At 45.9% G+C, this 14709-nt stretch overlaps 1 protein-coding gene across 5 annotated transcripts in view; it reads right to left on the bottom strand.

The window, feature by feature from the left end:
- Positions 1–1545: 1545 nt before the first annotated feature.
- CUEDC1 (CUE domain containing 1) overlaps positions 1546–14709 on the bottom strand; it is an 89676-nt gene continuing 76512 nt past the window's right edge. For all 5 annotated transcript variants that reach the window (XM_029612012.1, XM_029612011.1, XM_029612014.1 and 2 more), the window contains 3 exons: positions 14482–14540; positions 13938–14003; positions 1546–7484 (listed from right to left, as the gene is read on the bottom strand). In XM_029612012.1, coding sequence (XP_029467872.1) covers positions 13951–14003; positions 14482–14540 — 112 coding nt within the window. In that variant the 3' untranslated portion in view covers positions 1546–7484; positions 13938–13950. The remainder of the gene's footprint in view (positions 7485–13937; positions 14004–14481; positions 14541–14709) is intronic.

Here is a 14709-nt window from a genome sequence, read left to right as displayed (position 1 = left end):
CTGTGACATTTTGGTAGTTAAAGTACTGATATTAAAATAGAAGAAGCAGGCCTATAGATGTTATATAAATAGAATAAAATAGAAGAAGCAGGCCTATAGATGTTACTATGCTCTTCAGATGTAAGCTCAAAATGGATCTCTTGCAAAGATTGGAAGTAGCTTGTATTTTGTAGGGCTTCACTAGGATCCCTTCTAAAGTGTGACCTTGTAGAAAGGCCCTGCATTTAGAAGAGAAAAGAACTTACTAACCATTCCACAACACCCCCATGCAAGGCTGTGGCAATGGTTGTTTCCTGTGTCTATAGCAGGCAGCGACTCCTATAGGACTTGCGGATTGTTAGTTTGGCTTCAGCAAGAAAAGGAGTGTTTCATTTCTCTTCATTTTGCAAAATAAAAGCCTAAAACATGAAACTCACACGTAGGGATTGGTGATGTAGCTGTACTGATTTTTATAGCTAAGGGTCTTGGGAGGAAGGTTTTATCCACCCTTTGACAGGAGCAATGGTTTCCTAAGTTGGTGCCCCTCCATCCACGGGACCTTCTTACACATTTGGTAGAAACCCAGTGGGAGAAGGCAGAGCGAATACCCAGCCACTAATCAGCATGGGGGGAGAAAAGTGGCAGGCGCCTGCTGTGCAACTACAAGCAATACCAGTTTGGTATACAAAGAGGAAATTCAAAGGCGGTATCTAACAGGTACAAGAAGAGGAGCACAGGAGCTAAAAAGGATTCAGCATTATACAGGTACCGTTTACAAGGAGGTATAACTCACAGGGCTTGTCCAGCGTTCCGCTAGTCCATAAATTCCACACGGAATAGTTTATTGGAGGAAAGGAACGAGGAGAAATGCAGTAACACAAAGGATAGACCACACAATTACTGATTCAAGTATTTATTGCTGGAGTGTAGATTTACTAAAGTAAAAGTAATGAGGTAGTGCACTTGGATTTGTGGAATTAAAGGTCAACCCATTGTAGCTGAGACCTTTTTATTGCACTATTAAGTTAGTCCAGTAAAAAGATCTCACCTGCAACCTGTTTGCTGACCCTTAATGCCACTAAAGGAAAAGTGTATTCTGTGTTGAATTTGTGCTGTTCCAGTAAAGACCAAACAAATGTCCCTCTGGTTCTTTTAAATGCACTTGGGGATTGACCCCCTTTAACATAACACCTTAGGCCCCAGAGAATATCCTGCCTTGCCCGGTCCTCCCCAAACCCCAATGAATACTCCACGGACTAGAGCCTGAAGAAAGTGGAACTCACCCATGCATGTAACTTAGGCCCAACAGCTTTTGTGACTGACCATGCAAATCATAAAATATTCCCGAGTTCAGGAATACAATTTTTTAATCAAAGCTGTTAGAATACAAGTTGCATATGTGTGCACAAGAATCAGTGCAAGACTGTAAACCACTGGCCTAACAGCTGTGTGCTGGGCAAATGCGTCCACCATTCATATCTGGAAAGATAGCCTGCAAAAAAAAATAATTTCACAGAATTCATCTGAATACAGATCAACAGAAATCAAAACAAGCCAAAGCAGGAAGGATATATAACCTGACTTTATTACAGAAATTTCTATTAAACATCTTTAAGAAAAAAAAAATCACAGAAATAAATTCTAAGATAGCAACACTCACAAAGGAACGTTACCGAGTTTTTAGTCCATTTCATCTGCTTTCAACTTCTTACAACTGTATATAAAGACATCTGATATTTTTCTTCATACATGTAGATACTGTTCAGGGATAGCGTATCAATCAGAATAGGTGCTTTCCACTTAATTTGTGCTGAAAGGAAATGAACTATGGCACTGCCCCTTATACTATTCATTTTCATAAGCACAAGTTTAATTCTTGATTTATCTCCCTGCAACATGGTACAGCAAGTGACTTGTTACCTTCTGTGTCTGTCTGTGCTTCAGGTCATATGGCCCAGTAATGCCACTAGCTTATAGAGAAGGAATTGTATGCAACATCCTCTAAGGGGAGGATCGGAGAACTTTTCCCATTTTAAAATAGCAAAGATTCCCTCCCCATGCCACCCCCTGTAAAGGACATTTTTTGGAGGTCATGACCTTGGAGCATGCTTAGGCCTTTCACATTTTCCTGTGCTTTTTTCCTTCTCAATGGTCAGGAATGCCCCTTAGGCGAGGAGGTTAAATGCGAGGAAGGCCATGTAGTGCCCCAGTCAGAGTGCCTTTGATACTTCAGAATAGCACCTTGCCCACTTGGTATACCTATTGGTTTATACTATATGTGTAACAGAATCCTGAGATGCAAGAAGCATTGGCTGCAAGCTGCAGTCCAGAATCTGAATTATTTTGCCTTGAGAGCTCTCTTCCTGCAATAAAACACATTGCCCATGCACACAAGCCAACCAAAGAGCAGCATTTAGGAGGAAAAGAGGAAGGTGCCTAAACCACCAAAGAAAATTGTAGGAGGAAGGCTTGGACAGTTGGGTTAAAAAGTGGAAAATTAGTTTAAAGCAAACGAATCTCTGTTCTGAAGGAGAGTTGAAACATACCACTGGGATAGACATATGTTTGGCCTATCCTTGGCGTTAATCTTACAGATGTGGAAAAGGTTCAAGTTTGACATCCTCTCAGTTTGGAACCCCGCCACCCACAGATTCAGGAGGGCCAGAGCAGAAGCACTAGCTCCCTGTAAGCACCAGGAGGAGACAGGTAGTAAGGGGACCACCTTTTCCATTGTGGGACTGTAAATGAGATTTCTTCTGTCTGTGTCCAGCGGCACAACTCAGGCGCTGTCGTTAATCACTCACTTGTGCACCAAAGAATCCACTATTAACAAAACATATCTGTTCAATAAATATATCCACAACACGCTGCAGACCCTAGAAGGGCTACATCACCCATATATGCAGCAAACGGCACACTACATTCAGTTCTATAACGGCATAGTCTACAAACCACTAGCAAGTTCTCCGGTTAAGCATATTGCCTCCTCTTGTGCACGTGCCTTTCATTTTAACTGACAAATCTATTTAATTTGAAAGGAATACTCGGGCATAGAAGACATCAGCTTACTGTTCACGCGGGCGAGAGCAACCTGCCAACCAAGCAAAAGGCTCTAGCCTTCAAACATTAAGACTTGTGAGATAGCAGAGGGCCCCTTGCTGCTGCTGAGAGTACAGAATCCAAGAGCAGATTAGGACCTTAAGGCCCCTCTGCTCTCTGGCCAATTTACTTCCTGGTGCAATGCCATAGACTTCAGTCGAGCTCTGGCTTTCTCCTCACAACTTCACAACTAGGGATCCTCTCTGCCTGCACCAGGCTTTCATGAATTCTGTTTAAAAAAAAAACCAAACGTATCTCCATTAGCCTTTCTGTGAAGAAGTATTTTCTGATATTGCTCCCGAGTCTACAGCCTTGGCACCTCGTACCTCTTGTTCTAGCGTGTTCCTTCCTTCTAAACAAGTTCGCTTCTTGTGCATTCTCGGATACTTGTGAGGTATCCGAACTGCAGCAGAGCGGCGATATCAGCAAATCCTGCCCCACTGTGTGACACGTGGGGAGGTGCTGAGATCACTGAGAGCCAGGGGATGCTGTGGAAGGCAAAGGTCAGGCAAGGAGCGCTGAAGAACTGCAGTGCACGGAGCTTAGGAAGAAGAAAGAAAAGCAACACCCCCCCCCCCCCCCGGGACACTCATTTCCCTTTCAATCTCAACCAGCCTAACAACATGAGTTGCAAGTTAATATGCAAAGCACTCAAAAGCATTTCTTTTCCTGTGTGCTGCTCTGCGTGTTTGACGAGGTGAGCAGCCAGACACGTGCCAGCTCTCTCTCCCTCCCCCCAGTGCTAGGTCCTGCTTGGCCTAAGTACGCAGGGCACAAGACCGCTGCAGAGCAGAGCAACATGCGAGGGCTCAGAACCGCACGTTCCGGGCTAACACTCCCAGCCATGGAATGGTCATGATGCTACAGAACCACCCGCACAGCGCTTGAGAGAGAAAAATCAGAGGAATTCTTATGCATGGACGAGAGAAGCTATTAAGGAAGGGAGAAAGGTCCCCCGTCCCCCCCGGGGCATCTGCAATGCTACTTGTGGGCAGCACCGTGCATGCCGAAGCCAATGCCTCAGCAGCCTGCTCTTCGGGCTCTTTTTGTATTTGCCTGCAGAATTTCAAAGAGCACTGGTTCTTTCACCCGCACACTTTGCACCAGTTTATGAAAGCAGCCTTTCCCTTTGAAAACCACCCCAAGAGATCTGCACCTATAAGCTCCGCCCGTATATTTTCCGTGGGAAATAAGAGTGCAGATTTGGAAATTCAGAACTGTGTGTTGCCTCCCCTGACCTACCCGCAGTCTTCACGCAGCGGGAGGAATAAAAAGCGTGCGCAACGCAAACAGTACTGTATTTTAAGCTGCTTGGAGGATGGGCGCTGTGGATGATTGGGGTTCTTTTATACACTGCAGGGTGCTTTAGGCTGGATCCTGGCTTTTAGATTTTTGCCGTACTGGATCCACCAGCCAGATCATGCTCAACTTTTCTTTCATAAATCTTAATTTTATTTGCTGTAAAGAGATTTTTGCTGAGAAAAATTCCTCTGGAAACAACAAAACTATTTTTACAGCAAAAAAAAAAAGTTGTAGTATCCCAAGGGCCTAGGGTTGACCGTGGAGAGAGGAGGCTGGAGCCAAAACACAGATTCAGGCCAGGGAGCTGAGCAGTGCAAAAGTCCCAGTACAACAAATCATCCTCCGATTCCTCATTTTCTTTGTGGAAGGAAAATTCAAACTTGTGTGGACTCCATCATCTTAAACGTGACAGCACATAAGGACCTTAAACCCCCCCCATCTACGTCTGCCCAGGCAACATCACCGACCCCCAACTGAGCTCTGACTTTCCTCTCACTTCTTCAGCCCTAGGCTAGGGGTGGCCAACTGTACTCCTCAAGAGCCACAAACAAGCCATGTTTTCAGGATACCCACAATGAATATGCATGAGAGAGATTTGCATACAATGGAGTCAGCACATGCCAATCTACCTCGTGTCCATTCATTGCAGAGATCCTGAAAACCAGACCTGCTCGTGGCCCCTGAGGATTGAAGGTGGCCACCCCTGGTCTAAGCTTTCTGGTTTTACCTCCAGCAGAGCCTGCAAAGGATCTCGGGTTCTTTTTTCCCCACGAGCTATACGGCTGCTGAAACTTTCCAGTCCAGCTTAAATGAATTTTCATCAGAAGGAAGAATTTGAAATGGTATTAAAAAAAAACAAAACCCCAGCATTTTCTCATTTTGTTTGTCCCTTCCTTGCAACAGCAGCCTGCAGAGGTTCCTGAGCTTAAAAAAGACTTTCTCCGGGGGAAAGCTGTGCAAAGCAAGCTGAAAAACCTCACGCTCGAACCAAAATGTGGGCCTGGTCTTTGGAGCTGAAGAAAGAAGAGATCTGGTCATCCCACGTGAAGAAGTGAAACTGCTGTTTGTCCACGCCTGCAGACGTTCGCCACACATGGGATTATTTTCCCCTCCTGGAGGCCGATGCAATAAAGTGCGCACAGGCTAACGAGCGGCCGGGCACGCATCCAACCCCCCCCCCCCTCCCACCGATGCAATAAGGGGATCAGCGCGTCCAGACAAAGGCGTAGCTAATAGCACTCATCACCTGTAAACGCCATGCAGATGAGGCTATTACCCATTACCCCGCAATGCCAAAAATTGCCGTGCGCCCACGGCACACTTTTTAACCCGGCAAATTTTATGCCTGCCCGGAGCAGGCGTAAAAAGTCTTGCCATGCATCAAGGGGTCTACGAAAAAACAAAAAAAAAAAATACTGATTTTCTGTGGTTCCTCTTACCTAGGATCGTCACAATACAAATAGGAGGAACCACGGACAGCAGAATCCTAGGAAAAAAAAAAAGGCTTGGGGGGGGGGAATTCTGGGCGCACAATATACAAGGCTGCAGGCCATAAATATTGTGCTGGTAAATTTGCTGCCACAGGATAAAACGGACGGTCAGAAATTGGGCGGCCATTTTGGTAACCCACACACAGCCACATCTCTTGGGCACCCGATGCCAAGGACAAGCTTAGTGACGCCCAATTTATCCCTAGCGTCTCCGTTTTAGCATGGCAGCTCATTTACCTATTGCATCAGATGCCATGGGGAGGTGGATGTGTGCACGTTAAAAAAACCAGAGTGCCCAGTTTGAACACACGTGTTTTACGCGCACTTTATTGCATCAGCCTTCTTGTGTCGTTATCCGACGACCATCTTAAGCAACAGCCCAGGCTGGAACCCTGCATGGTGCTGCCTACTCACTTTTCACTAACCACGAGGGGCATCGATAGGTTCAGAATTCTTAAAACAAGAAGAGAAGCTAAGGTCAGGAGAGCAGAGTACTCCATGTCACAAAGGACAGGCCACGACAGTAGAACAGCAGTGACATGGCAATTGGATCCACAATCAAGCAGCATTGGTTCTCCTCTCCCCAGAATTTAGTTTAATAAAAAGATATCACCTCCAAGAGTTTCCAAACTGGGAACATTCTGCAGTTTGGCAGTACCACCGTTACACTCTTGTCCCTCCTGTTAGTGCGTCCTCGTCTGACCCGCAGGCACATCTTCCAGGCTCATGTCTGGATCTCAGACCACAGGCGTCTCACTTCCCCGCAATGTGATGGATGCCACCCATAGCCCTTCCTCCCCCACCTTTAGCTAAGCAACACAGGGCAAAATTGTGACTTCTGAAAATTAAACTGATCCTACAGGACTGAGAAAGGTATAAATAATAAATTTATCTAGGACTGTTCAAAGCTTCCGGACCTTGCGGTCCTGCAACGCACCAGGGTAGCATCAGGTCCACCAGCATTTACCAGACATTTCGCTGTGCTCTGATGCATTAGCGTGGCCCATACAAAACACCGAACATGTGCCATCTACTCCGCGCCCGACTTGCTTGCAGGTGCAATGCCACAGACCCAAGTAGACCTCTGGCACGTTTCTGCTTTTTATTATAAATTCTGCTATCAAGGATTTTTATGGGGAGGAAAGGGGAAACAGAAAAGAATATAAATTTATACTGCTTTGTACTATATTAAGATTTGAAAAGTCTTTAGGGGAAAAAAATTAAGCCAGAAGTTACTTGACCCCACATTTCTAGTTAAGCAATTAGCACGGAGGTAAGTTTCTATCCAGTTGACATGAGAATATGTTTGCTCATCGTATCGAACCTTTAGCGTTGCTGAAGAGAGTGGGAGACTGAAAGCAGTCAAGATCCGTGACATTCAGCTGACAGAGAAGTGGTAGCTAAAAATTCTTGAGCCCAGTCAGGGCATGTGCTGGCGTCCCTGGATAGCAAAAATACTTAAATGAGTAGAATAACGCCGCCTCTTAATGCGTCAAAAAAAAAAGGAGCAAGCGCCAACTACAGCCCAGGAACTGTTATAAACATCTTTGCTTTCAGTGACGCCTTCTGCAGCTGGACCGAAGCCCGACCAGTTCAGGCAGAGAGTTCTGGGATCTGTAAGGGAAAGAGAAGCCGTTGTGACCCCCACCATACGCAGCTACTGAAGGCAAACTGGAAGCAAAAGCGAGGACAGAGGTGTTGCTAGCGACTATAAAGGTCCGTAGTTCAGGCCCATAAGCCTTCTTCCTTCCCACCCCCCACATGTTAGTCGACATGAATCTGTCTCCCACCTCCGTGCCACAGCCCAGCACTTGGAACGTGGCTCGTTCTTGCTGGCACCTCTTCACTTCCTCTCGGGTCCCATCTCAATGCCCCACCTATCGTTTCTAGAGCTTTACAGCTGTTCCTGGCCTGCCCTACTTCTCCCCCTCCCTCCCCTGCCACCGCCATGCTCTGCCCCTTGTAGCCCATGTGCTTTAACTGCCTCTCTCCTAGGCTGGCCGAAGCCCTCTGTCAGGGGCGCTGTTAGCTATGGGCACATGGGGGTCTGTTCCCCAAGTCTACTCCATGGTGGCCCCACATCCAGGTTGTACCCTCCCAGCTGCATTTACTGCCGTGATGCCGCCGCCTCTGCACGGTTCACGCATCATACAGACAGACCCCTAACGGGAGAGCGGCAGAAGATTTCCAGCCGGCAGATGACCTTCCCGCGTGCATCTTAAAAGTGGAGTCACAGTTTGCGTTACAGGGGCACCGGCTGCCATGACCTACATCATCGGATCACTTCTCATTTTCTACTTTTGCCAGATTTCTTTAGCTTGGGATTTTTGTTACCCAGTGCAATGGAGACATTTTAAAAGTCTAATTTCCTGGCAGCAGCGTGAAAGCCCTGCCCTGTGACAAGTATCCAAGCCCAAATGGATTCACAGCCTTTCATTTTCATGCTAGCAACTACAACCTGAATCCATCTTGGCACTGGCCAAGCTAAGGAGGTGGGGTGGGTTTTTATCTGTGTTTTTTTCGGAGCCTGGCACTTTCCTCCTGATATTGTTGGCATCAACTGGAATCAACCTCGGCTGGGCTAGGGGTCACTCACCATACAAAATAATATTCAAATTCTGGAACCATCCTAGTAACACCACCACAAACTACCTTTACTACCATGACTGTTGTAAAGTAATACAAATCTAGCTCAGCCATACTCATTGTGGATATCCTGAAAACCTGGCCGGTTTGTGGCTCTCGAGGACCAGAGCTGGCCACCCCTGCTACAGAGCAAACCTGCCATCCCATCCCACACTAACTGCCAGACTCAAACGGTAACAACTCTACCCATCAAAAGGCAGCAATGCACACATTACAGCAGGAAAAACACCACCAGCCGGGCAGCTGTGGATTCCCTAAACAGAAACAACGCACTTGCAGAATACCTCATCTTTACCAAATACAGAAATAAATGACCACAAATTGGAAATGTGCAGATAAAAGCTGAAATGGAAATCCCAAGAAGCCAGACGCTGCATGACAGAACTAAAAACAGAAATGCACTGCCTCCTGTATGGAGCAAAATACACAGGGACCTGAGATGCACATCCCAGAAGGTAACCTGTTCCCATTACTAAACTGAAACGAAAAGTGCTGTTTTCTTATCTAGACATATTCATTTTCTAATCATGTTGTCCCAGTCTCTTTTCCTCCTTCCTCTGTCTTCTAGCTCCTTTTCTAGGGTTTCCTGTCCATTAGTGTTTCTTCTCTTCCCTCCTGCCTTCTTTAATTCTCGCTTTACATGCATCTTTCCCTTTCATCTTTTTTCTTCATTTCTCTCTTTATTGCCTTTCTATCCACATTTCACCCCCACTTCCCCTCCTCTCTCATTCTTCAGCCTTCTTTTCACCTACCTACCAGATTTCTATCCCTTCCCAGCTCTTCCCCCGTTTCTCATCCCCTAACTAGCCCCAATACTTTCTGACACTCATTCCCTTTCTTCTGCCTTTTAACATCTAGCCAGCCACCTCGCCCACAGCCCCATTTCCACCTTCCCCCCCCCCTTCACAGACCCATCCCTTTCCATTGCCTCTCAGCTCTCCCCCAATCTTCCAGATCCTTCACACCATATCTCAACCATTCAGCCCCCTTTCTCACATCCATAGCCTACATAACATCATAAGAACATGCCATACTGGGTCAGACCAAGGGTCCATCAAGCCCAGCATCCTGTTTCCAACAGTGGCCAATCCAAGTCACAAGTACCTGGCAAGTACCCACACATTAAGCTAGATCACAAGCTACTATTGCTTATTAATTACCATCACAGCAGTTTATGGATTTATCCTCTAGGAACTTATCCAAACCTTTTTTAAACCCATTTACACTAACTGCTGCAACCACATCCTCTGGCAATGATTTCCAGAGCTTAATTATGCGCTGAGTGAAAAAGAATTTTCTTCTATTTGTTTTACATGAGCTACTTGCTAACTTCATGGAGTGCCCCATGGTCCTTCTATTATCTAAGACAGTAAATAACCGATTTACATTAACTTGTTCAAGTCATTTCATGATTTTGTAGACTTCTATCATATCCCCCTCTCAGTCATCTCTTCTCCAAACTGAACAGATAGGAAACAGACAATAGGAGGGGGGGGTGGGCAGTGGAGTGCCTCAGGGATCTGTACTTGGACCGTTGCTTTTCAATATATTTATAAATGATCTGGAAAGGAATATGTCGAGTGAGGTGATCAGGTTTGCAGATGACACAAAATTATTCAGAGTAGTTAAATCACAAGCGGATTGTGATAAATTGCAGGAGGACCTTGTGAGACTGGAAAATTGGGCATCCAAATGGCAGATGAAATGTAATGTGGATAACTGCAAGGTGATGCATATAGGGAAAAATAACCCATGCTTTAGTTACACAATGTTAGGTTCCATATTAGGTGCTACAACCCAGGAAAGAGATCTAGGTGTCATAGTGGATAACACATTGAAATCGTCGGTTCAGTGTGCTGCGGCAGTCAAAAAAGCAAACAGAATGTTGGGAATTATTAGAAAGGTGAATTATTAGAAAGGTGAATAAAACGGAAAATGTCATATTGCCTCTGTATCGCTCCATGGTGAGACCGCACCTTGAATACTGTGTACAATTCTGGTCACCGCATCTCAAAAAAGATATAGTTGCGATGGAGAAGGTACAGAGAAGGGCGACCAAAATGATAAAGGGGATAGAATCGCTCCCCTATGAGAAAAGTCTAAAGAGGTTAGGGCTGTTCAGCTTGGAGAAGAGAAGACTGAGGGGGGATATGATAGAGGTCTTTAAGATCATGAGAGGTCTAGAACAGGTAAATGTGAATCGGTTATTTACTCTTTTGGATAACAGAAGGACTAGGGGGCACTCCATGAAGTTAGCATGTGGCACATTTAAAACTAATCAGAGAAAGTTCTTTTTCAAGGAGGGATTCCAAGATGGCCGCATGTTGAGAGGCACGGGATGTCTGTGCTCCTCTCTTTCTGCTAAAATTATTACCGCTATGCCACATACCAAGAGGAAGGCAAAGATTGGGGAATCGGAGTTAACTACTCCTGGTCCAGATTCTTCGCAACCTATCGAGGGGTTTCTGCTCCCGGTCACAGACACTTTAACTCCTGTGGCATCGGCCCAGGAGGAGCAGATGGACCGGTCGCCGGACTTACAGGCCATCTTAAGCCCCAGAGCGCCGTTTACCCCTCCTTTTCCCCCAATGTCTCTTAATCTGGATGCTTTTCCACCACCATATGGACCTCGGGTTCTAGAATGGTGGTTTTTGAAGAAGCTTCCCCTACCGCAATTGTGACAGAGTCAGCAGCTGTTGCTGCTTCTGGTATTGAGGCCTCAGCATTTCTGGAGAGCTCCGTGCCAGTCCCTTCCCGGGTGAAGGTTTCAGCTCCACGGGGGAATAATGAAGGTTCTGGGGAGTCGAAATTTAAACAGGAAAACTGAGGTATGAAATCCAATTTGTTGCGCCCTGCCCTCCCAAAACCTTCGGAAATTACCATGGACTCTCTCTGGTCAGCCTTGATGGTATTAGAGAAATCCATATCTTCCTTAGTGGATGTTACCTCTGCTTTTGCTGGAAGATTTAAAACTTTGGAATCTGAAACAGTTTCTCATACGCAAAAAATTTCTGCATTACAGCTTCAGGTTTCTCCTTTACAGCAAACTCAAGACTTGTTGGTTAAATCTGATTTCTCACATTTAAGAAAATTGGGGAACATTGAAAATTCTATTCGTTATTTAAACTTACTTGCTCTAAATTTTCCTCAGTCCAATTTAATTTCTCCAATTTATATGATTAAGAAATATAAAACTGAGATATTAGAAGTGCCTAAAGAAATTATGCCTACTTTTGCCAAAGTTTACACGACAAAGTCCTGAAAGCTGGATACAACTGAACATACCTCGGAACCAGAGATGGACTTAACTCCGTTACTAGAAACCTCCACAGATATTACAATTTCTAGACCTCATAGGCAATCTCTTTTCTTTGGGCAACCAGTGTGGATGTTTCCAGATATTACTCGTTCCACTCAGGAACGAAGGAAAATGTTTCTTCTAATGCGTCCTGAGGTTTTGGCTTTGGGAGCTAAGTTGAATCTTAGATTTCCTTGTCAATGTATTATAATTCACCAAAGTGTTAAACCTGTATATTTTGAACCTGCACATTTACGCTCATATTTGGATGCTCGTCCCACAGTTGATCCTGTTTGAATTTATAATTTTGACTAACGGCATTTGCATGTAATTGGTATTGTGAGTGCCTCCCAATTTCAGTAATTTTATTTCTCCTGAAAGGATTTGCTTTTGTTCCCTTTCATTTAGGAATTCCCCAACATTTTTCTTTAATATTACAAGCGAGATATATTGTATTTCTAAAAAAATGTTTATTTCCTAAGAAACTATTGCTTATTATTTTCTCTCTTGTATGTTACTATAAGCTGGTGTGCTTATTAATATTTTTTGTGAAATTTCAATTAATATAGAGTTAAAAAAAAATAAAGTTCTTTTTTATCAACTCACAATTAAACTCTGGAATTTGTTGCCAGAGGATGTGGTTAGTGCAGTTAGTATAGCTGTGTTTAAAAAAGGATTGGATAAGTTCTTGGAGGAGAAGTCCATTACCTGCTATTAAGTTCACTTAGAGAATAGCCACTGCCATTACCAATGGTTACATGGAATAGACTTAGTTTTTGGGTACTTGCCAGGTTCTTATGGCCTGGATTGGCCACTGATGGAAACAGGATGCTGGGCTTGATGGACCCTTGGTCTGACCCAGTATGGCATGTTCTTTAGCCTATCCCATACATCCCTGCCCACGAAACACATTCCCACTCATACCCCCACCACACATGCTGAGTTCCTGCTCTCCCTACAATCCCAAAGGCCCCACACTCCCACACAATCCCCATCCAATCTCGAATGCTCACTCTCCCCACACATCCCTGGATATCTACTTTCTCCTCCACACCCAACCTTCATTCCCCCCTCTCCCCCCCCCAAATCTGGGAGTTCCTGCTCTCTCTCTTGGCTCCCTCCCCACCCACCAGATCTGGGAATCCCTTCTTCTGCCCTCCCCACCCCCGAGTCTCCACTCTCCTTTTCCACCCAATCCCTCCTCCAATCTGGGAGTTCCCACTTCCTCCCACCTGAATCCCTCCCTCCCTCCCAACTCACTAAATCTTGGAGTATTCCCTCCTCCACTCTCCCAACCCACTAATCTCTCCACCCAGAGTCCCCACCAATCCCCCTTGCCCCTTCTCCGAGTCAGTGCTTCCTGTGTCCCTGCCGCCTCCCCCACCCCAGAATTTTAAGCTGCCTTTTTGTGGCCCCCTCCTGCCTTTTTTTTTTTTTTCTTCCCCTCAACTCCCATTTTCATTTCCTCTCCGGTGCTTAGAACGGAGCTGCTTCTCCAGCTCGGTGCTGCTCTGCATCTTTAGAGGCCCCTGCACTTCGAACAACTCATGACTGAGCCATGCAAAGAAAAAGTGCCAGCACCTGCAGCAGCCCCGTTCCAAGTGCCAGACAGGAATGAAGGCAGGAGATGAAGGGAAGGGGGAAAAAAATAAAAATAAAAAGAGGCAGGAGAGGCCACAAAACTAAATAAATAAAATAAAGCTTAATGTTCCAGGGCAGCGAAGACTCGGTGCACGGGCCCTGTGTTCCCGTAGCTAGCGACATCCCTGCATATGGAGGAAAGGGGGCAGCCGTTTCCCTGTTTCAAACTCTGGCCCTTCCCATCTAGCCCAGCCATTGCCGCAATAGGTTCTGAGGCCATGGTTCCCTCTGGAACCCGGTACGCATGGCCGCTCTCATTCTGGCCGCTAGGTTTTTGCTGTTGTGCAAAAGCCAGAACTCCCTCTTCCCAGGAGGCTGTGAACGCCATCTTCAGAGCATCCCCACCCTCTGGCTGACTCAAGCAGGAGAGCAGCACTTTTAACAAAAGTTTTTAGAAAGAAAAAAAAAAAAATTAAGAAGTTAGGGGTAAATCCTTGTGTTGAGAGAAACCCAACGTGGGCAACGATGCCCTCGACACTCACTGTGACCAGCCTTTTATTTTTGTATGTCATCCTGATGCTGCTGCTTCCTTCCCTGTGCATCTTCATCTGGAACACACAAAACAAGGAAGGAATCCAGATCAATTTCTCACCACTCCCTTAATATCGCCTTACCGTTTCTACATACAGAGGGAAGAGGAGGCAGAAAAGCATTTCCGAAAACAACGCACTTGGGCTATTTATCTGCGAAGGAGGTGGGAGTTTGGCCGCCCCGGTCATCTGGGCCGGTGGGGCCTGGGCAAACCACGGAGGTGGTGCGCTCACTGCCAGGGAAGGAGGGAAGGTGGACCCCCCCCCCCCCTACGTTGGTGGTGCCCATCCAGCCCTTGGGCCAGCGAATGCCAAGAGCAGAAATATGGGTTAAAAGACAAAAACAAAAAAATAAAAAATTTAAAAAAAAACGAACAGGAGCAGCGCGGCCAAGAAGGCAGAAAATCCTGTTGCCCATGTCACTGGGATTACACACAGCCCGAAGACTTCAACATCCCCCCTCCAGGGTAGAAAGAGAGCAGACAGAAGCACCTACCACATGAATGTCCTTCGACGTCATCCAGGAGGTTAGCTGTGGAAGCTGCGGTGCTGAGCCTGCACAACAAAGTTAAGGAGGAAAACCGTCCCCCAAAAGCAGCGCTCCTCTAACGGTACCGCTCAGGAGACCAGAAACACAGAGAGCCCTTTACCTCCGGCTCACCAGAAAAATGAAGCCACTCTTTAGCAGTTAACAGGATGTCATATCCGCAAAGAAAAACAAAAC

Source organism: Rhinatrema bivittatum, chromosome 8 (assembly GCF_901001135.1).
Source record: "Rhinatrema bivittatum chromosome 8, aRhiBiv1.1, whole genome shotgun sequence".
Classification (NCBI taxonomy): domain Eukaryota; kingdom Metazoa; phylum Chordata; class Amphibia; order Gymnophiona; family Rhinatrematidae; genus Rhinatrema; species Rhinatrema bivittatum.
The sequence above is the reverse complement of the archived record's forward strand: the minus strand, read 5'-3'. Positions and strand labels throughout refer to the sequence as shown.